Source organism: Eschrichtius robustus, chromosome 21 (assembly GCF_028021215.1).
Source record: "Eschrichtius robustus isolate mEscRob2 chromosome 21, mEscRob2.pri, whole genome shotgun sequence".
Lineage (NCBI taxonomy): Eukaryota > Metazoa > Chordata > Mammalia > Artiodactyla > Eschrichtiidae > Eschrichtius > Eschrichtius robustus.
The window spans coordinates 35670313-35695437 of record NC_090844.1 but is presented as its reverse complement, the minus strand read 5'-3'; the positions used below and the strand labels follow the sequence as shown (position 1 = coordinate 35695437).

Sequence of the window (25125 nt, the reverse complement as noted above, 5' to 3'; positions counted from 1 at the left end):
GGCTCAGGGCACCCAGGTGACAGCAGCCGACAGGCAGGGGAGGCGCCCTCCACAGGCCACTGGGCAGGACCCCCACCCCCCTGGCCCCCCACGGCGCCTTCAGTGGAAGTTCACTCAAGTTCATCATGGCACAAAGGTTTTTGGTGTTAAAACTTCCCGGAGGAAAAGGTCTAGCATTATGTTGATATGTGATATTCACCAAAACCTAACTAACTATGGAAAAGAAAATCTGGAGAACATGGAAGGAAATGCCTTTTTAAGTAAAGTACACTCTTGTTCAGAAACTCTAAGAATTGAAAATAAAATTTAAAAAAACCCCACAAATTTAGGATGATTTTATTTACAAAACAGGTTCTTTTGTTTTACAAAAATTACAAAATATGACAAAAATAGTAATAGCTTCTTGGACTGTTGGGAACTACTTCTAAGCGACCAATGAGTTAAAACACCGCTGGTCTTCTCCTTTCGAAGAGCGACGACGGCAGCGCTCATCCGCGCTTTGTGTCTCCCCCAGAGCCCCGCGGCTGTGCGCTGCCTCTGGCGGGAGGGCCGGTCAGGCCAGCGTCTGGAGCAGCAGGATCTTCTCGTTGACGCAGAACCTGTGCAGCACCAGCATCAAGTTCTCCCCACAGCGGGACACCTGGCGCTCCATGGCCAGGCGGAAGTCCTCCTTCACGCCCTTGGTGATGCCCCGGGTGACCGTGTGGTGCCTGGGGCGGCGACAGGGAAACAAACGGACGCCACAGTTAGCACGGCAGCACAGGTCAGTGACTCTGGGGCAGGAGAACAGGCTGCCTCAAATCTAGCGAAAAGTTTAAAAAAGAAAAAAGCCCCAACCAAACAGCCTCCACTGCCCGTTCCTCTTCAGAAAGACTTAAAGCCGGAGAGCCGTATTCCCCACTCAGGAAAAGGCTATTCTAAACATCGCGTGTTTGGCGAGATGCTGCCTGCTTGGCTTCTAACTTCTGCAGCCCTGACGCTGTGCTTCCCGCTGTGACTCACGCACAGTTCAGTTACTTGGGGCTGACGGAGTCCGGACCACCCCGGCCACACCATTTGGGTCCCGCCAGGCCAGCTGAGCGCAGAGGCAGCAGCGGCAGGAGGATGCCTGAGTGAGCATGGCCATGGCCGCGGCCCCCGGCCGGTGCCCCGTGACAGGCTCAGGAAGGCTCGGCTGCCGCACAGCACCGGGCCACAAGCGTGCCTCTCTCCCTGCGATGCCGGGACGGGACAGCTCCTCCAGGTCTGTTTGCGAAGAAGCAGGAGGAGCTGGGGCCCCAAGACAAGAGTCCGGCACCGGCGGGGAGAGAGAAGCAGAGTCGCTGATGAAGAGCTTCCTGAGGGCCTGCTGGGGCCCGGGAGCCCTCCCTGCATGCTGGGCCGGGCCGGCGGGAGCACAGGTGCGTCCTTCACGACGCCCTGGAGGGTGGGCTTCAGAGAAGGAAATTACAGAGGAAACCCCAGGAAACTCCAAACACCAAAATGAAGGAAGCAAAAGAAAAACCTAGCAGAATTCAATGGGTTCAATCAAAAGGAAAGGCGTTTTAACTACCAGTCAGTAATTGGGTAGATTTAGACAAACAGAAGCCACCTCCATCCCCCACTCCCACTGCCTAACTTCCCTAAGACACAGTCACAGGAATTTAAAATTACATTCTCAGGTACTGGCCAAGATTAAACTGTTGAAACCACTCTAAAAAATGTTTCTGTTTTTAAAACTTGAATTATATAAAATACGTACAACGGAAGTCAGAAAGTTGCAATGTAACAGAAGGAAAAAGAAAACCAGAACAGGCTTTGTTAGAAGGGTAAGATATTACAGGACACCCTACAACGCCCGTGGACAGTTTACAGAACCACAGTGAGACAGCACAGCCAGTTCTCTGTGGATGTCTCTAATCAGGTCCGGCTGGTGACTCAGAAGTAAGTACACAGTGTCAGTGAGCCCCGCTGGGGGCTCATGCAGCCCCTTTATGCTGCCCTGAGATACTGCTCTTGGGGGACCCAGACTGCAACCCCAAATGGGAGCCCTCCCTCTGACCCACTGAAAGACACTGGTATTTGCAGACACCGAGCTAAAGGGCACGGATGGCTCCAAGCACACGCTCCCCTTAATACTAGTAAAAATGCAATAAAATGCTGTGTCCTGCTGGTCACAGGCCAAAGGTGTTGTTTCCATATATGAAGAGCGGTACAACTCAACTGTATTTCTATCAGAGTCTTTATCCCTCTGGCAAGTTTGGATGAAGAAGAGGACGAATTAGCTTTTGTGGTTTAAGACCAGGATAAGTCAACTAGTAAATGTAGCATTCTAGCCTACCAAATATTTTCAATCCGGAAAGGTAAGGTCGGAAAAAAACAGTACCAGTGGCAGGAAGATACTGTGCTTATGCCCATTTAGACCAAGACCTCAACACTGGCCACTAATACGAAAATCTGAGAATAAAAATTTACTTAGAATAAGTTTCAGCATCCTTAAATATTTAGGACCGAATGCCTTATGTTTTACCAAAAGAGAATCATAATTTAGTGCCTAACGTAATGTGCACTTAGTCTTACACAGTTTTATGTAACGTTCACTTATTTCCAGATCCATAATGATTTTTAAATTGAACACAAAAACACTGGCAACTTATGGAAAAAAATAAGAAATGTTACAATATTACAACCAGATGGTTTGCCAAGGAATGCAGAACAAATTAAAAAATTAAATAAAGCATGAAAAAGAGCACTGAGGAACAAAGAGCTGAAAACCATGGGCAGTAAAACATGTCGACAAACAGTACACTATGAGCAGGTGTGTCCACTTGGTACCTGTCAGCAGTCTGTATGCTGGGCTGAAGCACAGGTAAGAATTCCTGCTGCAGTAACCCCATGGGAGGGCTAGAAGGCCTTTAAAAAACAGCAAACAGCGGCATTCAAACACCCACACCGACTCAGCCTGCACTTAAAAACAACACTCCAGAGAAAAGGCATGAGACGGGGGGGCAGGCTGCACAGAACCGCCAGCCTCAGGCCTCGGGCAGCTGTTTCGGGAGGACAGAGGCTACCAGTCCCCCCCGCTGCACGGCTGTGGCCCACGTGGGTCCCCAGGCCTCTCGGCTGCCGGTCCCCAGCTCAGCCCGCTGAGATCTGGCATGAAAAGCAAGGGCCAGGGGAGAGGACGGGGAGATGCCATGGAACGGCCGTGGAGAGAGTCTCAAATCCAGCGCCTCTGCTCTCCACGCTTGCCACGTCCATGCCGATCCCAGAAAGACACCCGTGACTTTTTAGAACCATCTTTGATGGGACTGAAGCCCCAGACTGAAGAGGCCCTTTCAAGAGGACTGGAGAGGCTGGCCATGTTTTTGACAAAGAAAGGTTGAGTTTAAATTTCAAAAAGTATTGAGAAAAGGCAGAGATGGGGGAAAACAAGAGTCCGGGCCATGGCTTTGCGGGATTCTGTAACAACAGAAATGAGTACATTAGCCGGGTGATCGCCTCCGAGAGCGTCATCATGCACCCAGTTCGGGGCACACACAGGACGTGGGTTTCTGTGTCACCCAGGGTACTGCAAGCATCGGCACAGAAGCATTTCTCAACTCCAAAATACAAGAGAGCAGCACGTGTAGGTAAGAATCAGAGCTCGTCCCTCCTGCCGGTCAGGCCCCCGTGCCCTCGGCGCTGGTACCGTACCTGCTGCAGCCCAGACACCACAACCAGGATGGACTCACAGCCTCACCCGAAGGAAGGCTGGACTCTGCTCCCTGCACCTCTGCGCTCGGCTGGAGGGCCCCCCAGAAGGTCCACAATGGCTTCAGACAATTTGTTTGCGACCCAAAGGGAAAAGGAATGTGACAGTTTTACTCAAGATCCCGACCATACCTCAACTGTCTCAGGCGGCCCGCTTCTCCGCGGTAGTTTCTCATCAGAAATTTGAAAGGCAGGTTTCAAATGAACCCCGAGACTCACACTGTCAGCTCACTAAGCAACAGCCCCTAGTCCTGCTTCCAAACTGATGGAACAGCAGGCTTCCTAAGAGACTTAATGGTCTTCTACAGGGAGTTAGAAGAAATCAAGGGTTTCTTTAACTAAGGACACCGTCTGGGTGTCCAACAGCCCTCGCCTCCACTCCTCGTCCGAGGGCTTGTCTGCATGTTCCCGTGTCACTGTGCAGCTCAGAAAAACTGGCTGGAGAAGACAGGTTCAGTAGAATGAAGTCTGAGACTCAACCACTGATTTTCTGACAGCCTCTTTCTTCTCTCACATTCACAGCTAGGCATTACCTAGTGTGAGGATTATTAAACTTAGGTTTAACCTAAGTAAACGGAGTTGATTCTACTGAGGTTGTCTCCATATTATGACAATTTGTATGGTGAGCATTCATGGGAATTAAAGAAAAAGCTATTAAAGGTATGTTTGTGTGTCCAGCCTCAAAACCTGGAAATTACAACATAAAAGGGGTTACCTAGGCTTCCGTGTCAAAAAGCCAGCTTTACTCTCAAGCACGGTGAAGAATATTTTGAGTCATGCAATTATTTTCCCCACGTTCTAGGGGAGCTACCGGCGTGGGAAGATGAGCGTGTCTGGTCCCCCGCCTGAGCCAGCTAACGTACAAAGGTCTTGCGCTTTCACGTCAGATGCTCAGAATCTTTAGTAACGTTTGCAAGGTGAAGGACAAGCACCCCACCTTCCCATTCCTGACAGGACACTGTGCTGCCTGGATGCCCCAGCCCCGAGCCTACGGGAGTCCAGAGGGACACCTCTTACTTCCCTCTCGACAACACTCCCCGAAGACAGAACGAGACGCGGATTTTGGCTTTCCACTGAAAACTCGTCCCTTTCACAAGTGAGTGAAAAAGGAGAATCTGTCAGCCTCAGCAACACTTTCTTCTCACTCGGGGTTCGGTCTCCTGCAGTGACTCTGATCCTGACCCACACACGCTGAACGTGCAGGACGCAGAGGAGGAAGTATGGACATCACACTACGCGAGGCGTCTGCGGCACAGAGGATGTACTGTCCAAACTGCAATGAGGACTGAAGGGCAGAAGCAAGGGCATTTAAAAATCATAAATGGTCACTGACTTCATCCAGGAGTGGGGAGTGCCAAGACCAAGCCCCACCCTGCTGAGTGGGCAGGTGCTCAGCAGGGCTTCAGTCAACACTGAGGCCCAAGTACAGTGTGGAAGTTAGGTCTGCAGTTTTTCCCAGTCCGGCTCAACTTCAGTTAAGCATGGCTTTTCTTAATTACAAGCACCCTACTTCTAATCAGAAATTATAGGATCAGTCTGTAAGTTTTGGAACGGAAAAGATACCATGAATCAGACTTTCGTCTAGTGAAGTAAGTATCAAAAGTGACGGAACTACCCCAATTAAAATAATGTTTTATCTGAAATGTAGTTAAGGAAGTGCCAAGTCTTTCAAAAGGATTCCCGGAATCAAATCTACTCTCCAAAACAGAGACCAGGTTTGGATTCCTTTCTGATGACTGTTTGAAAGCCACAGACATTTACAAATGTTTCCTACAAGCACACGAAGGCGGGCACTCAGCACAGAGAGCAGGAGACGGTGCCCTTACTTGATCAGCATTCCTTGATTGGGTAGCAGTTCCAGATGGATCTTCCCACCTTCCTGAGTTCTCAGGTAGGCGAACTCCTCCAGCATGTCGATATCTGAGGCCAGATTCAGGGAAGCACGTGAGAAAGCCTGGAGCCCTGCTCTCCTGGAGGAGGAGACAGGCTCGCAGCCACGGAGTGGCCTGCCCACGGCGACCGCACCAGCAACCCAGCGCTGCCTGAGTCCAAACCCAGCGGTCCCTATGCCAGCCCAGCGCCCTCACGAAGAGAAGCACGTTTCTCAGGTAGCTGACCGAGCAGAGCCTATAGGGTCCCAAGAGCAGCATCTTTTCTTTTCTTAATAAGAAACGAAAGAGGCGGAAGAGGTGCTACACACACCGCCCCCCTCCCCCCGCCCAAAGGTTAAGAAACGCTGCTCTAGGCGCCTGGGCAGGGATGTCAGACGCCTTGCAACTCAAAAATAATGTATTACGAGAAGCAGTGAAGTATGAACGCCAGACCTTTCCCTAACCAACACTCCCCATCACGAAAGCCAGTGCTGGGTGGGGCAGCTTCTCTGGCGGGTGCCCCGCGGGCCTGTGACGGCTGCTGTTGTCACCCCAGACCCCAGGGGCCCTGTTCCCAGAGGAAGGCCAACGGAGAATCACAGTCTACGGCCCCAGCAGTCACTCGGGGCCTGCAGGGAGCCTGCAGGCTCTTACTTCAGGCACCTTGGGTACCTTCCTAAGAAGCCACTTGAAGCGGAAAATGCAACAGGGCTGTCCACGTTCCTGATTCCTCTTTGAAGCCGTTCATGACTTTCACAAAACCAGCTGCCACAATCCCATTTTAAGTCACCATTCCTTCTCCTTTCCCCCCAAATCACCAAAACCATTATTCCTACCCCAAATGGTTCGTTCATTTTTGTACCAAGCATTTCTTCTGCTCAAACAAGAAAAAGGATACTTGTAACATAATTGAAAAAATTCTCATATTGGAAGTTTCCTTGCTGGCAAATCTTATTGACGGCTTTCAAGAAAAGGGTCTCTCCCCGCGGCCACTCCTGCTGAAGCAGCACGATCACGTGCCCCAGCGCCATGTCGTCTCTGCTGTCTGTGAAGGCTCTCAGCTGCAGGACACAGAGGGGAGGGAGTCACGGGGTGATCTCACACACACCCGATACCACTTCCCCCAAAATGCTGTTACAGGGAAGCGCGTGACTAAGGTCACCAGTCAGAAGGGACAGCAGAAGTCAAGCCTGCCTGGCAAATGTCACCGCTGCCGGTGAGGAGGGGCCCGATCTCAGAACCCGGCCCCCCGGCACCCTCGTGAGCCTCCTGGCGGGAGCGGGACACGCAGGGTGGGACCGAGGCTCTGAGCGCGGGGATGAGGGCGCGAGGAAGGTGAGCGGTCTGGGCAACAGAGGAGAATTTGGGGACTTCTTTTAAGGGGCCGGGGGGGGGATGGAGGGCGGGCGAGAGGCCCCCTTAGAGAGGAGGGTCTGAGGAGACCGTGGGACTGGGGAGAAAGGCCGGCGGGAGCCACAGGAAGGAGGACGCAGGGGTGTGAAGTGAGAAGCCGTCAAAGGGCTTCTGGTTCTAAACCGGCAGCTGTGCCTGAAGTCACTTCAAATTGTTTCTGTCGCCTCAGTGCTTCAGATCAAGAGTCAGGATTGGGAATTACCGCCCTGAAGGGGAGACCGGATACTGCTGCCCGCTGCTCATGAGCCTTCGTAGACAATTCAGCCTGTCCACCCCAGGCCTCCGCTCCCCACAGCCCGGTCCTCAGACTTCCCTGGGTCTGCTGGGCCTCTGCACGTGCTCGTGCTCATGCCCTACGCCTGTGATAATGAACTCACATCCCTCCATGAGCCCAACAGCACTTGTGCTCCCTTCTTCTGTAGCTAATATATCCTGACTCGCAGGCTAATTCATAAAATATTTACTGGACACTACCACAGGCGAGGTTATTTGCGTATCCACCCCACTATTACCTGTAAGTTATCTGTCCCACTGTTACCGTAAACCTCTCGAGGATGGGGATTAGTTCCTACTCATCTTTGCCTAGTGCAGTCGATATTTAATAAATATTTGTTAATTCCTTGCCCATGTGCTTTCCTCACTACACCAACCTGTTTTTCAAAGGACTAAACTAACATTTGTGCGTAAGGCTCTCAATTCATGTCATTCCAGATCATCACAACAATCTTGCAAATTAATTTCCTTTACAGTAATCAATGTGAAGCTTACCTTAAAACAAGCTAACATTAAGTGCAGGCAATAGGGCATGATAGCCTTGCTGGTACAAGGCAGAAGCTTCAGGTCTGAACCTAAGAAAAGTCCACAATATACTTGTTAGTAGCAAAGAAAAGAGCTTTGAGAAGCAAATGTTTAAAGTGCTTTCCTTAAAAGGAAAAGGATAAGCAACAATCACATGGTCTCAACACAGTTAAATCACAATTACATTGAGTGAAGATGAAACTGGTTTTTCAATCGTCTCTGGATTTCATTTCTCAATCTAAATTTCTAAAGTTGCTTAAATACTTATTATTATGAAACATTTGAAGTACACAGAAAATGACAGAGATTACTACAAACACCAGAGTGCTCACCACTCAGCTGTATAAAATGCTGACATCTGCTTTAGTTTTAGATTTTAATGTAAAGCATCGCGAGCTCAGTTCTCCTCTTCTGATGCCACCCCTTGCCTCCCTCCTGAGAGAAGACTGCTATTCTGAATGGGGGTTCATCATTCCTGTGCACACTGCCTGCTTTTAACACAGGAATCTATATTCACGCACCACAGAGAAACGTTTCGCGTGTTTTCATTCTACTATATAAATGGTGTCATGGCGTACGTATCTTTCTGCAGATTGTTTTTGGTACTAATATCTGTGGCTCTAGCTCATTGGTTTTCTGCGTTACGTAGTGCTCTGTTGGTTACATTGACCACAACTGATTTATCCATTCTTTTATGGTGAACACTGAGATTTCCAATTTTTCACTATTACCAACAATGCTGAAATAAACATTCTTATATATATTTTCTTGTGCACTTGCGGAAAAAACTCTAAGCAATGGTTGTTTTTCAAACCAAGACCATAGTCCTTTCCTTTATGCTGTGTGCTCTTTCTATCCTAAATCCTTCTCTACCCAAGAGGGAAGAAGTAGCAAGAAATAAATACACTTTTCACGTAGGGACCCTGTGCACATGCACTTACACATTTCATACAGCTGGCTCCTGAGCAACACAGGTCTGAACTGCACGGGTCCACTTATACATGGATTTTTCAGTAAATACAGTATCTGCATTTTCATCTTACAGATCTCTAAATGAACTAAGTGTGGGGAAAAGTTTATATTGGATTAGAGATCACAACATGTGGAATCAAAAGAATTGCACTCTGAGCCCTGATTTTATCCAAACTGTTCCAGCTTCCTGCCCTAGGCTGAGTCATTGGTCAATTCCTGTTTTTGAGGCAGAGAGCAGTACCAGATTTTCGACCGTTGCGGGGAGGGGTGGGTCTGAGCCCCTGGGTTAACTCCTGCATTGCTCAAGGGTCAATTGTGTGTCTAAAACAAAAGGTTCGTGAAATAAAATTTACCCTTTTTAGTGGAGATACATTCATTTTAATAATACTGTTACAGTCTACCTCATTAAAAAAGAAAATTTCTATTGGAAATTCATGACCCAGTAGCTGAGGGCCCAAGTTTGGAGATCACTGATCTAAAGTCTATACCTGGAAGGGGCACATAACCAGGTAGTGAGATGTGCAACTTGGTACTGCTAAACTGCTCTCCAAAGTGACCATATGAATCTATGCGCCTTCCAGAAGCACGTGGGCGATGCGTATCTTCACGTCCAGACAGTCAATACGGCCACCCTTTACTCTCTGCATCCTGATGGAAAATGATAGCTTATTGTTTTAATCTGAATTTCCTGTATTAATAATAGGTGGAGAATCTTTCCAAGTAGTTTTTGGCCATTTGGCTTCTGTGAATCTGTTGTTCATATTTTTTGCCTATTTTTCTATGGGGGGTTGGTTATTTGTTTCTTACAGGAGCTCTTTCAAAATTCTGGATACTAATTTTTTGTTGAATATGTAAGTATATAAATATATAAATTGTGCTGGACAATTTTCTTGTAGTCTATAGCTTTTCACTGATCATAATATCTTTTGTTGGTATTTTGATTTTAACGTGATCAAATTCACTAATCTTTTATGTCGTGTGCTCTTTGTAGCCTAAATCCTTCTCTAACTAGAAAGCAACAAAGATCGCCTTCTGTATTTTCTTCTCAAAGTTTAAAAGTTTTAGTTTTAATATTTAAATATTAAAATTTAAAGGGTTCTTGTGTAGTATGAAGGAGGAATCTCTTTTCTGTCGTTTTTATATTTGGATCATCAACTGTAACAGTACCACTATTGGGATACATTCATTCTTCCTCCACTGAACTGTAATGCTACCAGTTTCTTGGTTCTCTATTCTGTTCCTGGGGTCAATCTCTACACCAATGCTACACTTTAAAATTAGTCTTGATGTCTGCTAGGTCAAGTCTTACCCACCTGATCTGTTTCTGTTCCACAGAGGTATTAATTTTTGAAGGGGTCTGGGCTATATCTACTTTTTTCAACCTTTGGTTGTGGAAAATCCCAAACATATAAAAAGTAAACAGAATAGTATAATGAACTCCCAATAAGTATCAAAACTGTCAAAAAAAAAAAAGCTCTCATGCTTTTGTCTTCTAGAAAGCTTTTAGTGTCCTAAGAAACCTACTACCAGTCTCAAAGAAATTTTCTTCTAAAAAAATGTTATCATTTAGCTTTTCCATTTAGTCTCTGCTCCAGCTCAAATTAATTTTTGTGAATAATGGGAGGTAGGAGGTGAGGATCTTTTTTTCTTCTACATGAAGATCCCTTTGTTCCAGCACCATCTGTTGAAAAGGCTTTCCTTTCTCCATTGAACTACTTTGGCGTCTTCATGGAAAATCATTTGACCATACTTATGTGGGTCCATTTCTCGATTCTCCAATCTTATGCCAATACTGTCTGGATAACTGTAGCTTTATATTAAACCCTGCTATCAGGTAGGGTAACTTGTCCAATTTTGTTAGTCTTTTTCAAAACTGTTGTAGTACTTCCATATAAATTTTAGAATCAGTTTGTCAACTTCTATTAAAAAAAAAAGTCTGCTGGGATTTTGATTGGGATTGCATTGAATCTACAGAGAGATTTGGGGAGAACTGGTATCCTAACAATATTGAGTCTTCTAACCTACAAACATGATTTTGCACATCTTTCATTAAATTTATCCCTAAGTATTTTATGGGTTTTGATGTTATTCTATTTGGAGGTTCCTTGACTTTTCTACATAGCCAAATATGTAGCTGTGAACAAAAACGGTTCTTTTTCAACCTTTCTTTTTCTTGCCTATTGTGTTTGCTAGAATCTCCAGGATGTTGAATTGAGGTGCTGACAGCAGACACCCCCTGTATTGCTGCTGGTCTTGAGGAAAGCATTCAATATTTCATAGTTAAAAATGATGCTGAGGAAGTTTCCTCCTATCTCTAGTTTACTAAGATTTAAAAAAAATCATGAATGATAAATGCGGACATAATTGAATTCTGCCTGCATCTATTAAGACAATCTTATGATTTTTCTCCTTTAATCTGCTAATGTGGTGAACTGCAGTGATTGGTTTTCCTGTGTTAAACCACCTTTGCATTCCCGGTATACTTGGCCGTTATGTATTACCTTTCTTATATATTGCTGTATTTGCTTATACTTTGTTAAGAATTTTGGCATCTATGATCATGATAGGCACTGGCCTTTAATGTCCTCCTCTTGTTTGGTTTTGCTATCAGGGTTATGTTGGTCTTAAAAACTGAATTGGTAAGTGTTCCCTCTTTCTCTATTTTCTCCAAAAGTGTGTACAGGATTGGAGTTATTTCTTCCTAAATGCTTGACAAGATTCACAGTGAAGCCAACTGAGCCTGGAGTTTTCTTTGTGGGAAAGTTTTTGACAACAAATTTAATTTCTTTGATAGATATAAAACATTCAGATTTTCTATTTCATTTTGTGTCTGTTTTGGTAAGTTGTGTTTTTCAAGGAATTCTTTCCATTTCACCTAAATTGTTAAATTTATTGGCATAAAGTTATTCACAACCTATTCTCTTACTGTCCTTCTGATTTCAGCACGATCTGGAGTGACACTCCCTCTTCCATTCCTGATATTGGTTATTTGTGTTTACTACCTTCCTGGTCAATCTTGTTAGGGGTTCATCAATTTCATTAATTTTTTTCAAAAAACTGACTTTTTGCTTTATTAATTTCCTCTGTTTTTTTCTATTGCAATAGTTTCTGCTCTTGTCTTTATTATTCCCCGTTTTCTACTTGGCTTGGGTTTGACAGATCATCTTTTTCCAACTTCTAAGATGGAACTTAGATCATGACAGTGGGGCTCTCTTCCTTTCCTATGAAGCATCACAGCTCAATTTACGTAGATTTTCAACAATGAGCAACTTGAGGTAAAGCTCAAAACAGCCCAAGAGAGACATGCTAAGAGATCCTTTTCAACTTATTATTACAAGATTTCCTAGAATTGGTAAAGATAGGAAAAGGAGCTCACTGATATTCTTCAAAGAGACAACAAACTCAGAAATTGACAAGAACTTTGGAAGAAGGACAGATTTATGGCTGCTTATGAAATGAGAGCCACGAAAAGCTTGGCGAGCACTTCGCTTCTTATACAATTTGTCAAGCTCTGCAGATCACGTGGTATTATGTTGTCAGGAATTACAAAAAATTCCCAGCCTTAGGTCCTAAAGCTATTTCTATAAAATAAAAATAAAATTTGTCACTGTACCTTTTCTAAACTTGGGCTTTATTTTTGAGGGTTCTTCCTGTGACTTGCCTCCGTCCTGGATGGGGAGGACCATGTAGCACATCAAATCAAGGACTTTCTCACACGTCATCTAGAGAAGACAAGACCAGAAGGAACTAACTGAAAGTTTCTGACTGAAACCAAATCTAGGTAACTAAAACCTCTGCAGCACAAGTGGGGCCACCTGTGCACAGAGCTCGGGCGCACGGCCCCAGGACGCCACGTGACCAGTACTGCCTGCTTGACACCGAGTGTAGAAAAATAACTAAGATTAAATCCACATACTAGACTGTTCAGGGAACACTAACTCATTCTTCACTGTTAAAAAACAAAAGAACAAAACTTAAAAATTAATCAAGTATTAACTAAACTACCAAAGTGTTTCACAGCACAGTGGAATCCAAAAGAAGTATGTCCCCATCTTAAGGACATTTACTAACTCACTGAATAGAAAAATTAACAAAATGGGACACATGGTGGTGGACTAAAATGGTATGTTTAGAGCATAATTTAAAACTAAGTAGAAACACACACAGGCAGGAAACTAGCAGGAAAAATTTCAGGCAGGAAGGTGATCTAAGCCTTAAAGGGGGGCAGGATCTGAAATATGGAAAAGAGAAAAACGGGTTTTCAAAGGCGGAGAGAAAGACGTGGGGAAGGCTTTCTACTGGTTTTGGCAATTCCCTTGAGGGGAAGGAGGGCATGGTTTAGGAAACAGACACGAAATTGGACCGATGACATGCTGGTGGATGAGAGGCGGCCCCAGGTGCCCCACGGAGCAGGTGGTCTCGAGCCACAGAGAGCAGGGCATCACCTCCTGTCCACCCATCAAATTCCAGTAGTAACAGTCAGAATCGGCTGAGGGCGCATTTCCTGTGTGTCAGGCACAACCCCCTACTACCCCCATTTTACAGATGACGAAGTGGAATCTTAAATCCATGCTTCCCAACCTTTTTCATGTCTTGGCACGTCCAGAAAATAGTATTTGTAAGGCTGCTCAGAGCTGGCAGCAAATGACCCGAGGCTTAGCTGCTCAAGCCACAGCTAACTGCCTGGGGCTGAGGGGTCGGTATCCTGGCACATCCAGAACCACCCACGGCCACAGGGTCGTGAAGCTCCAGCTTTGAGAGATCGGCAGCTGGGTAGTTAAGAACTTGAACCCTGGAGTTAGATAGGTCACAGCGCTAGTGAGTAGTGGGACCAGGAGTTGACTCAGAATCATATGCTGCCATTCTTCAATACCCAGCTTCAGCCAGGCTTTCCCGTAAATCCTTCCCGGAGGGTGCGGGCCCGGGTGAAACCACCCTTCCCTGAATGACTGCTGTGCACAAGTCTGAGGCAAACCGCTAGCACTGGATTTTTAACTGTCTTACATAAACACCTTCACTTCTCTCTCCAACTCAAATTAGATGTCTTTGAACACGGGGATCCCACCCTGGGGCACCCAGGAAGTCAACACCTCGATGAAATGGAATGATGACAGCAATGTTGTAGAGAGTTGACCGTAACTTATAGGGTTGGAAAAATGGTTACAGGCAACAAACTCAGTTAAAAGCCGTGGGTTAGGGTGGTGGCAGTGGAAATAAAAGGCACTATGCCCAAAGCACTGGTGCCCCATCCTGGAAGAGACAAAAGGACCAGCTTGAGTAAGAGTCTCTGTGACTTGACAGGTGGTGTCTAAGGTCCAGAGAACTAAGGAAATGCACATCTGGACATGCTGAGTCCCAGCCAAAGACAGGCAGTCAGAGACTCAGGAATCGGGTAAGGTAGAAACCAAAGATGAAAGCCTAAAAGCGACCCGCACGGAGGTGGTAACAGGAGCCCTCAGAGAGAATGAGTCTGTGTAGCTTAATCAAATCTACCAGTTTATTGTACGTTCCCTCGTACAATGCAGAACAGCAGTACCGTGCACGGCTGTCTAATTCTACACGACACATGTGTATCTGTGTGCATAACTATGTGCTCTCTTAAGTTCTCAAAAGGAATCAACTGAAACTTAGAATTAGGCACCTGACGACATAAGTGATGGTAGAAAAGCATTTCAATTTTAAATGCACATACTTCACATACTTATTAACTTTTTCTTTCTAAAATTCATCACGGCAAATTATAAATCATATTTCAAAGTTCAAGTTAAAAAATTTAATTTAGGGTTTTTAATTCCAAAGTAATCAACTTAACATATAGAGAGACAAGAAGAAATGAGAGTTTGTGTGTTAAGGTGTGACTTGAATCTATCCAGTAACTGCGTACAAAGCTGTGCTGATCACGCTCACCGCATGCAGGTGTTTACTGCGGACCGACGCTGTGCGGCCACCGTGCAAGGAGGGGCTCACAGCACAGAGAAGACAGGTCTGTTCACACAGCTGCTCCTGCAACACCCCTAGCAGGTGCCACCACCACATAAAAAGAGAACCTGAGGTTCAGATAAGCTATTGTGAATCTCCATCTCCCACTTGGTGAAGGCCTCTTCTGTCCAAGTACAAGAGGACTAACTCCACCGTAAAGGGATTCCAGGCAAGAAAGTAAAAATCATCTTCCAACAAATGGAATAATGAGTGGGAAATGTGAAAAGTATGGAAGCCTAACTTGAGGGAAGCTATAGAAAGGAGGAAATTAAACAGCATCACTAAGCTTTTTACCAGCGGATTAGATAATAAAATCTAGGCAGAAAGAGCAAGCTTCAAGTAAACATGCACTGAATTAAAAAGCCACTCTGGGAAAAAAAAAAAGAAAGCCCCAGGGTCGCCGAGTGTGCCTGTGCGTCCCCGTGCCAGGCACCCAGTACTCACTCTGTACTCCCCCAAGGCAAAGTGGCAGGTCGCCAGCTGGATGAGCGCCCTCTGATGCTCCAAGGTCCCCTGTCCCGAGATCTGTGGCTGAGGAAGTGGTCCCTGGAGAGCTGCCAAGTGGTGCAGGCTGGCTATGGCCTTTTTATATTGACCCTTGGAAAGTCACACAGCAAGGAGGAAAACACAGTGCCATTAAAGAATCTCCAGAGCTAATTACGCCACTAGCAAGCAAGCAACCACAAATCAGGCACCTGTGCTTAATCATTTGAGGAGGGAATGGAGACTTAGCTACAGAATCAAACCAACTTAGCTAAAGCTACATGGAGGATCTGTAGGGGAACTTCATAAATACAAAGATTTTTCTTTCTAGTCTTAATTCTTGAGACTAAATAAAATGCCACAAGCTCTTTGGTAGAGTACATTTTGGATATACCACTTCTTTATGAATATTTTACTATTAATACCATTTCTCCTTCATGAAGGCTGGAAGCTGCAACCTGCTCATTTCAACAACAGGGGTTGGAAGCTCTCCCTCTCATTACTGAATCCCCTCTCCCTTCTGGGCATAAGTAGCTCGAGGACAGCAGAGCAAGGCAGCAGGGCTCCCCCAGAGCAGAGAGGAGGGGTGAGCAGTGTTTGTCTTTCACTGAGAAATAGAACTCTTACTTTTACAGAGGGGTGTGATTGGACCCCCCAAAAGTAACCCAGATGTGGGCCTGCCGTCCGGAGCTGTTCTCAGCTGAAAGTGGACCACAATCCCCTCACCAGTGAAGACAGAACATCTGCCTTCAGAGCAGGAGGAAACGCACACACCTTCACGCTGAAGATGCTCGCAGCAACCGTGGTCCTGTCAAGACACAGGTACTTAAACACACACTACCTGATAGATGATCACATCATTGAGGAAGATTCTCAACCAAAGCCAAGTATCCGTCTTCCACGCCAAACAAATTCTTGTAAATTCTGAGCAAGAATTCAAAAGCTAATTTACCAGACATAAGTAACACAGAAGCAGAGAATAAAACTGACATACCCACCAACAGAACAATAGTCAGAGAGAAACAAATTACCAAAAAATGGATGTAACTTTAGACTTTGATTTCTAAAACAATGGTCTGGACTTTCAGTTAGATAGTAAAGTTAGGGCAGAATACTTACCAGTAATACACAAGCAATAATCTTATTAGGCACCAACCCTTACTAAGCACACATCATGTGCTAGCAGCTGCTCAGAATGCTTTTCACACATTACTTTATCTTTTAAACTGCTTTGCTTTCACCCAGTTAAAGTAATAAATATATGACACTAAGAGTTTCACTCATTTTTTTAAGTCGATTTATACCTAAAGAAAAACATCCCCTCCAAAAGTCACATACCTATTCACCATTCTAGATGTGACAAGGATGAACTGGATGATGCAATGTTTACTTAGAAACTATGACATGACACATCAAACAAGGAGTCTGTATAGGCACGTGACAGGAGCAGGCCAGGGACAATTGTCCACTGGCCAGGAGGAAAGTAACGGCCTTGATCCCAAAGTACAGGAAAATATGCTGGTTAGCAGAGTGCTAGTGATTTCTGAGTAATGTTGAAATACTCAGTAGTGTAAATATTATACAGAGGAAACTCCCTCTCATTTCTATGCTCAAAGCGGGCTTTCTGCAGTGTTTGGAATTTGGGCTTTCAAGCAACGGAGTCAAGTCAGGCAGCACAGCACCACCTTCTGCAGCCTTAGTCACATGTGGCTGGAGGGGGCACCAAGCAGTGGGCAGAGCGACTAAAAGCACCAGACAAACCCAGCAAGAAAAAAGGCCAGCAATATAAATTTTAACAGAAAGACCAAACCCCCCTCCCTCCAAGTCCACCCCAACCCTGATTATAATACATCCCCAGTGCAGGAGCTAAGAGGTAAATGGTTATTTGAATATTTATAACTGATTAGATTTCCTGCTCAAAAAAGAATCCTATGAAATGTGTGAACTACCGTAATCAATTTAATTAGCCGTTAGTGACTTGACATTTCGAGTAGAATAATGAACCTTTTCGGCATGACGATTTCACATAAAAAATGAAATATCACAGCAGGATAAGCATGCCTTACCCTTGTCAAGGAATTCCAGGGAATAGAGCAGCTCCCAGCTCTCTCTGGCCAGCTTAAAGCTTTCCAACACCTCGATCGAGTTAGCAAGTTCTGCCTTATTGACAACAATGTGACGATTCCTTCCTTTTGCTGAACAGTCTTCATCGTCCGAACTCTGCTTAGAGAATGTGAAGAACATGATTAAAGTTATAAAGATAGTCACTACTTAAACATTATTATGTTTATCGCTGTCAATTCTATTATATGAATTTCATATCAAAGGATACTATCATGAGTATAATACAATTTTTTTGAATTTAACAATTTAGCTTTAAAAAGTAACAAAATTTTCATCCTTTCACGCATTTGATAGTTACTTTTAAAATTAAGGTTTTCTGATGATAAATTCTAAGCTTATGTTGGCTTCAGAGTAAAGCCATAGAGTTAAAACTTCCAATAACTTAAAAAATATATCAATGTTATAAAAGCCAAAACTTACATTTTTACATTTAGGGATACAGCTTAATTAAGTAGCACCTGTTTTACAGTTTACTTTTTTCCAATATGTGACATTTAATTTGCTTCCAAGAAACAGTTTGTTCTGTAGTACAATAAAATTAAAGCCTGAGTCCCCTGAGAAATAATTAAGAGAAACTGTTACTTATCTTTTGTTCACTGCATATAACTTCTCCAATGGCCACCCAATGCAAGGTGTCTGGCCAGGAATTACATTTGTCTGCACTTACCCATTTTACTTTATAATAAACTTTCCTACGTTTCTTGCTCTTCACCTCAAATAAAGCCCAAAAAAAGAGAGGGCCTCAGAGAAAGGCAACTATTGTAAATGCCACTGAGTATGGTCAGACTTTTTGCCAAAAACAAGTAAAGTCAAAAAAGCTCCATTTCACTTTATTTTCCTGAACATTTCTTGAATCTTTTATTCTACCTATGTCATTTTTATTAATTCATTGACTCAAATTAAATTCTCCCTGCAGATTTTTACCCCACTAAGACCATTTAAAAATATGTACAAATAAACACATCTATGAAACAGAAACAGACTCACAGACATAGAGAAGAGACTTGTGGTTGCCAAGGGTGGGAATGGGGGAGGGAAGAACTGGGAGTTTGGGATTAACGGATGCAAACTATTATATATAGAATGGATAAAAAACAAGATTCTACTGTATAGCACAGGGAACTATATTCAATAGCCTGTAATAAACCATAATGGAAAAGAATATGAAAAAGAATACATATGTATAACTGAATCAATTTGCTGTACAAAAGAAATTAATACAACACTGTAAATCAACTGAATCAACTGAATTTTTTAAATTCAATAAAATTTTTAAAAAATATGTAAAAATGTTTCAGCTAAAAGCTCCAATCCTCATAAACAAAACCAACAAACCTCCAGCCAGGCTCACCATGAAGAAAAGAGAGGAACTAAATAAAATAAGAAATGAAAGAGGAGAATTAACAACCAATACTGGAGAAACAAAACAAATCATAAGAGAATACTATGAACAGTTACATGCCAATGCAATGGACAACCTAGAAGAAATGGACAAGTTTCTAGAAACATACAGCCTGTCAAAACTTAATCAAGAAAAAAAACAGATACTCTGAACCGACCAATCACTAAAACAGAATCTGTAATTTAAAAAACTCCCTGTAAACAAAAGTCCAGGATGAGATGGCTTCACTGGGGAATTCTACCAAACACACAAAGAAGAACTCATACCAATCCGTCTCAAACTCCTCCAAAAGACTGAAGAGGAGGGAACACTCCCAAAGTCATTCTATGAAGCCACCATCACCCTGATACCAAACCAGACAAAGACACTACAAAAAAAGAAAATTACAGGTCAATATCTTTGATATATAGACGCAAAAATCCTCAACAAAATATTAGCAAACTGAATCCAACAATACATAAAAATGATCATACACCCATGATCAAGTTAGATTCATTCCAGGGTCACAAGGATGGTTCAACATAACACTAATCAATGTGATACACCATATTAACAAAAGAAAAGACAAAAACCACATGATTATCTCGACAGATGCAGAAAAAGCATTTGATAAAACTCAACATCTGGACTTCCCTGGTGGCACAGTGGTTAAGAATCCGCCTGCCAATGCACGGGACACAGATTTGATCCCTGGTCCAGGAAGATCCCACATGCTGTGGAGCAACTAAGCCTGTGCGCCACAACTACTGAAGCCCGCGCACCCTAGAGCCTGCGTGCCACGAATACTGAGCTCACACCCTGCAACTACTGAAGCCCGTGCACTCTAGGGTCCACGTGCCGCAACTACTGAGCCTGTGTGCCGCAACTACTGAAGCCCGCACGCCTAGAGCCCATGCTCTGCAACAAGAGAAGCCACCGCAATGAAAAGACTGTGCACTGCAACGAAGAATAGCCCCTGCTCACTGCAATTAGAGAAAGCCCTTGCGCAGCAATGAAGACCTGACGCAGCCAAAAAATAAATAAGAAAAAAACAAAACAAAACAAAACTCAACATCCATTCATGATGAAAGTTCTCACCAAAGTGGGAATGAACATATCTCAACATAATAAAACCACTTACGACAAACCCACAGCCAACATAATACTCAATGATGAAAAGCTGAAAGCCTTCCCACTAAAATCTGGAACAAGACAAGGATGCCCACTCTTACCACTTCTATTCAACACAGTATTGGAAGTCCTAACCCAGCAATTAGACAAGAAAAAGAAATAAAAGGTATCCAAATTGGAAGGGAAGAGGTTAAACTGTCATTGTATGAGAAGAAATGATACTCTACATAGAAAATCCTAAAGACTCCACACAAAAACTATTAGAACTAATAAATGAATTCAGCAAGGTAGCAGGATACAAGATAAATATACAAAATTCTGTTACATTTCTTCACACTAACAATGAAATATCAGAAAGTAAAAAAAAAAAATCCCATTTAAAATCACGTCAAAAAATAAATAAACTGGGCTTCCCTGGTGGCGCAGTGGTTGAGAATCTGCCTGCCAAGGCAGGGGACACGGGTTCGAGCCCTGGTCTGGGAAGATCCCACATGCTGCGGAGCAACTAGGCCCGTGAGCCACAACTACTGAGCCTGCGTGTCTGGAGCTTGTGCTCCGCAACAAGAAAGGCCACGATAATGAGAGGCCCGCGCACCGTGATGAAGAGTGGCCCCCGCTTGCTGCAACTGGAGAAAGCCCTCGCACAGAAACGAAGACCCAACACAGCCAAAAATAAAAATAAATAAAATAAAGAATTATAAAAAAAAAAGAGTAAAATATTTTAAATAAATAAATAAATAAATAAATAAACAAACCTAGGAATAAACCTAACCAAGGAGGTGAAAGACCTATATGCTGAGAACTCTAAAACACTGATAAAGGAAACTGAAGATGATTCAAAGAAATGGAAAGGTATCCCATGCTCTTGAAATGGAAGAATTAATATTGTTAAAATGGCCATACTACCCAAAGCAATCTACAGATTTAATGTGATCCTTTATCAAATTACCCATGACATTTTTCACAGGGCTAAAACAAATAATCCTAAAATTTATACGGAACTACAAAAGACCTAGAATTGCCAAAGCAATTCTCAGGACAAAGAACAAAGCTGGAGGCATAAGCCTCTCAGACTTCAGACAATACTACAAAGCTATAGTAATCAAAATAGCATGGTATTAGCACAAAAACAGACATGTAGATCAATGGAACAGAAGAGAGACCAGAAATAAACCCACACACCTCTGGTCAATTAATCTTCAACAGAGGAGGCAAGAATATACAATGGAGAAAAGACAGTCTCCTCAGCAAGTGGTGCTGGGAAAGCTGGACAGCCACATGCAAATCAATGAAATTAGAACACTCCCTCAAACCATACACAAAAATAAACACAAAATGGCCTAAAGACTTATATATAAAGCATGACACCATAAAACAGCTGTAAGAGAACATAGGCAAAACATTCTCAGACATTAATCGTAGTAATATTTTCTTAGATCAGTCTCCCAAGGCAAAAGAAATAAAAACAAAAATAAACAAATGGCACCAAATCAAACTTATAAGCTTTTGCTCAGCAAAGAAACTCATAGGAATGCAAGAGATTTCTGTGCACTAATTTTGTATCCTGCTGCTTTACCAAGTTCATTGATTAGCTCTAGTAGTTTTCTGGTAGCATCTTTTCTTTTTGTTCTGTTTTGTTTTTTGTTTTGTTTATGGCGGCATTGGGTCTTCGTTGCTGCACGCGGGCTTTCTCTAGTTGAGGCGAGCGGGGGCTACTCTTCATTGTGGTGTGCGGGCTTCTCACTGTGGTGGTTTCTCTTGTTGTGGAGCACAGGCTCTAGGTGGGCAGGCTTCAGTAGTTGTGGCTGGCAGGCTCTAGAGCGCAGGCTCAGTAGTTGTGGCGCATGGGCTTAGCTGCTCTGCAGCATGTGTGTTCTTCCCAGACCAGGGCTCGAACCCATGTCCCCTGCATTGGCAGGCTGATTCTTAACCACTGCGCCACCAGGGAAGCCCTCTGGTAGCATCTTTATGATTCTCTATGTATAGTGTCATGTCATCTGCAAACAGTGACAGCTTTACTTCTTCTTTTCTGATTTGGATTCCTTTTATTTCTTTTTCTTCTCTGATTGCTGTGGCTAAAACTTCCAAAACTATGTTGAATAATAGTGGTGAGAGTGGGCAACCTTGTCTTGTGCCTGATCTTAGAGGAAATGGTTTCAGTTTTTCACCACTGAGAACGATGTTGGCTGTGGGTTTGTTATATATGGCCTTTATTATGTTGAGGTAGGTTCCCTCTATGTCTACTTTCTGGAGGGTTTTTATCATAAATGGGTGTTGAATTTTGTCGAAAGCTTTTTCTGCATCAATTAAGATTATCATATGGTTTTTATTCTTCAATTTCTTAATATGGTGTATCACATTGTTTGATTTGCATAGCAGGATACAAAATTAATGCACAGAAATCTCTTGTATTCCTATACATCAATGATGAAAAATCTGAAAGAGAAATTAAGGAAACACTCCCATTTACCACTGCAACAAAAAGAATAAAATACCTAGGAATAAACCTACCTAAGGAGACAAAAGACCTGTATGCAGAAAACTATAAGACACTGATAAAAGAAATTAAAGACAATACAAACAGATGGAGAGATATACCATGTTCTTGGATTGGAAGAAACAATGTTGTGAAAATGACTATACTACCCAAAGCGATCTACAGATTCAATGCAATCCCTATCAAACTACCAATGGCAATTTTCCACAGAAGTAGAACAAAAAATTTCACAATTTGTATGGAAACACAAAAGACTCCGAATAGCCAAAGCAATCTTGAGAAAGAAAAATGGAGCTGGAGGAATCAGGCTCCCTGACTTCAGACTATACTACAAAGCTACAGTAATCAAGACAGTATGGTACTGGCACAGAAACAGAAATATAGATCAACGGAACAGGATAGAAAGCCCAGAGATAAACCCATGCACATATGGTCACCTTATCTTTGATAAAGGTGGCAAGAATATACAATGGAGAAAAGACACCCTCTTCAATAAGTGGTGCTGGGAAAACTGGACAGCTACATGTAAAAGAATGAAATTAGAACACCCCCTAACACCATATACAAAAAAAAAACTCAAAATGGATTAAAGACCTAAATGTAAGGCGAGACACTATAAAACTCTTAGAGGAAAACACAGGCAGAACACTCTATGACATAAATCACAGCAAGATCCTTTTTGACCCACCTCCTAGAGAAATGGAAATAAAAACACAAATAAACAAATGGGACCTAATGAAACTTAAAAGCTTTTGCACAGCAAAAGAAACCATAAACAAGAGGAAAAGACAACCCTCATAATGGAAGAAAATATTTGTAAACGAAGCAACTGACAAAGGATTAATCCCCAAAATATACAAGCAGCTCATGCAGCTCAACATCAAAAAAACAAACAACCTAATCCAAAAATGGGCAAAAGACCTAAAGAGACATTTCTCCAGTGAAGATATACAGATTGCCAACAAACACATAAAAGGATGCTCAACATCATTAACCATTACAGAAATGCAAATCAAAACTACAATGAGGTATCATCTCACACCAGTCAGAATGGCCATCATCAAAAAATCTAGAAACAATAAATGCTGGAGAGGGTGTGGAGAAAAGGGAACACTCTTGCACTGTTGGTGGGAATGTAAATTGATACAGCCACTATGGAGAACAGTATGGAGGTTCCTTAAAAAACTAAAAATAGAACTACCATACGACCCAGCAATCCCACTATTGGGCATATACCCTGAGAAAACCATAATTCAAAAAGAGTCATGTACCAAAATGTTCATTGCAGCTCTATTTACAATAGCCAGGACACGGAAGCAACCTAAGTGTCCATCATTGGATGAATGGATAAAGAAGATGGGGCACATATATACAATGGAATATTACTCAGCCATAAAAAGAAACGAAATGGAGGTATTTGTAATGAGGTGGATGGAGTTAGAGTCTGTCACACAGAGTGAAGTAAGTCAGAAAGAGAAAAACAAATACAGTATGCTAACACATATATATGGAATCTAAGGGAAAAAAAAAAAGGGTCATGAAGAACCTAGTGGCAAGATGGGAATAAAGACACAGATCTACTAAAGAATGGACTTGAGGATATGGGGAGGGGGAGGGGTGAGATGTGACAGGGTGAGAGAGTGTCATGGACATATATACACTACCAAATGTAAAATAGATAGCTAGTGGGAAGCAGCCGCATAGCACAGGGAGATCAGCTCGGTGCTTTGTGACCACCTAGAGGGGTGGGATAGGGAGGGTGGGAGTGAGGGAGATGCAAGAGGGAAGAGATATGGGAACATATTGTATATGTATAACTGATTCACTTTGTTATAAAGCAGAAACTAACAACAACAACAAAAAACTACTATATATTAAATAGATAACCAACAAGGACCTACTGCACAGCACAGGGAACTATATTCAATATCTTGTAATAACACAGAATGGAAAAGAATCTGAAGTTGTACACCTGAAACTAACACAACATTGTAAAACAACTATAGTTAAAACAAACAAAAAAAACTCCAATCCTCAAGCTAAATTCAGAAAAAATTGGCACCTCCCTCCCACTACCCACTTTCTCCCCATTCCTTGACAGCTGGGGACCCTCCCCGTCCCACCCTAGTTAGCTTCATATTCTTATCCCCCTAGTAATGACACACACCCCAATTCCTTTCAAAACCAAAACCCATCTGTCAGGCACCCTAGCTCATCGGGGCCACATGTGGGCCACACATGGGCCATCTAGTGAGATACAGTAATAGGAATGGTGCGTTCATCGCCGTGGCAACTCATGGAACACATTCCTGCCTCACAATGAGATCAGGAGTTTCCGGAAGGGCCTCAGATGTGGTGGGGATAGCGTGGAGTTCCAAACAGTCTGTAAAGTTTAGAGAAAATGATTTCGAAACACAGCAATGCACTCCGAGGCTCTGCGGGGATATGCTCTGAAGCAGGGGTCCTGACCTCAGGGAAGGCACGCGAGTGTACGTGGGGGGAGCACCCTGCCCCCGGCTCCCGCTGCCTGGCCGGTTACGTGAGCAGGCACTTAGGCTGCGGGGAGAATGTCCACCCCACTGCAGGGCTGGGCCTCCACAAGGGGCCAGCATTATCAGAGACACCAATTATTAAAGGGACGTCACACATCTGGACAGTGAGAGAAAGCCTCCAAGTTTTAGGTGCTAGGTTAGTAAAAACAAAACAAAGCAAAACACTATGAGTAAAACAAGACAGGTCTGTGA

General features: G+C 43.4%; 1 protein-coding gene across 6 annotated transcripts in view; it reads right to left on the bottom strand.

The window, feature by feature from the left end:
- Window positions 1–320: 320 nt before the first annotated feature.
- INTS10 (integrator complex subunit 10) overlaps window positions 321–25125 on the bottom strand; it is a 36260-nt gene continuing 11455 nt past the window's right edge. For 2 of the 6 annotated variants that reach the window (XM_068531904.1, XM_068531907.1), the window contains 8 exons: window positions 17315–17471; window positions 16090–16172; window positions 15210–15362; window positions 12400–12508; window positions 7785–7864; window positions 6502–6664; window positions 5559–5652; window positions 321–710 (listed from right to left, as the gene is read on the bottom strand). In XM_068531904.1, the coding sequence (XP_068388005.1) occupies window positions 554–710; window positions 5559–5652; window positions 6502–6664; window positions 7785–7864; window positions 12400–12508; window positions 15210–15362; window positions 16090–16172; window positions 17315–17471 (996 nt within the window). In that variant the 3' untranslated portion in view covers window positions 321–553. Of the gene's footprint in view, window positions 5018–5558; window positions 5653–6501; window positions 6665–7784; window positions 7865–12399; window positions 12509–15209; window positions 15363–16089; window positions 16173–17314; window positions 17472–25125 lie in introns of all 6 variants that reach the window. The other 4 variants (XM_068531908.1, XM_068531909.1, XM_068531906.1 and 1 more) reach the window with 4 other exon arrangements.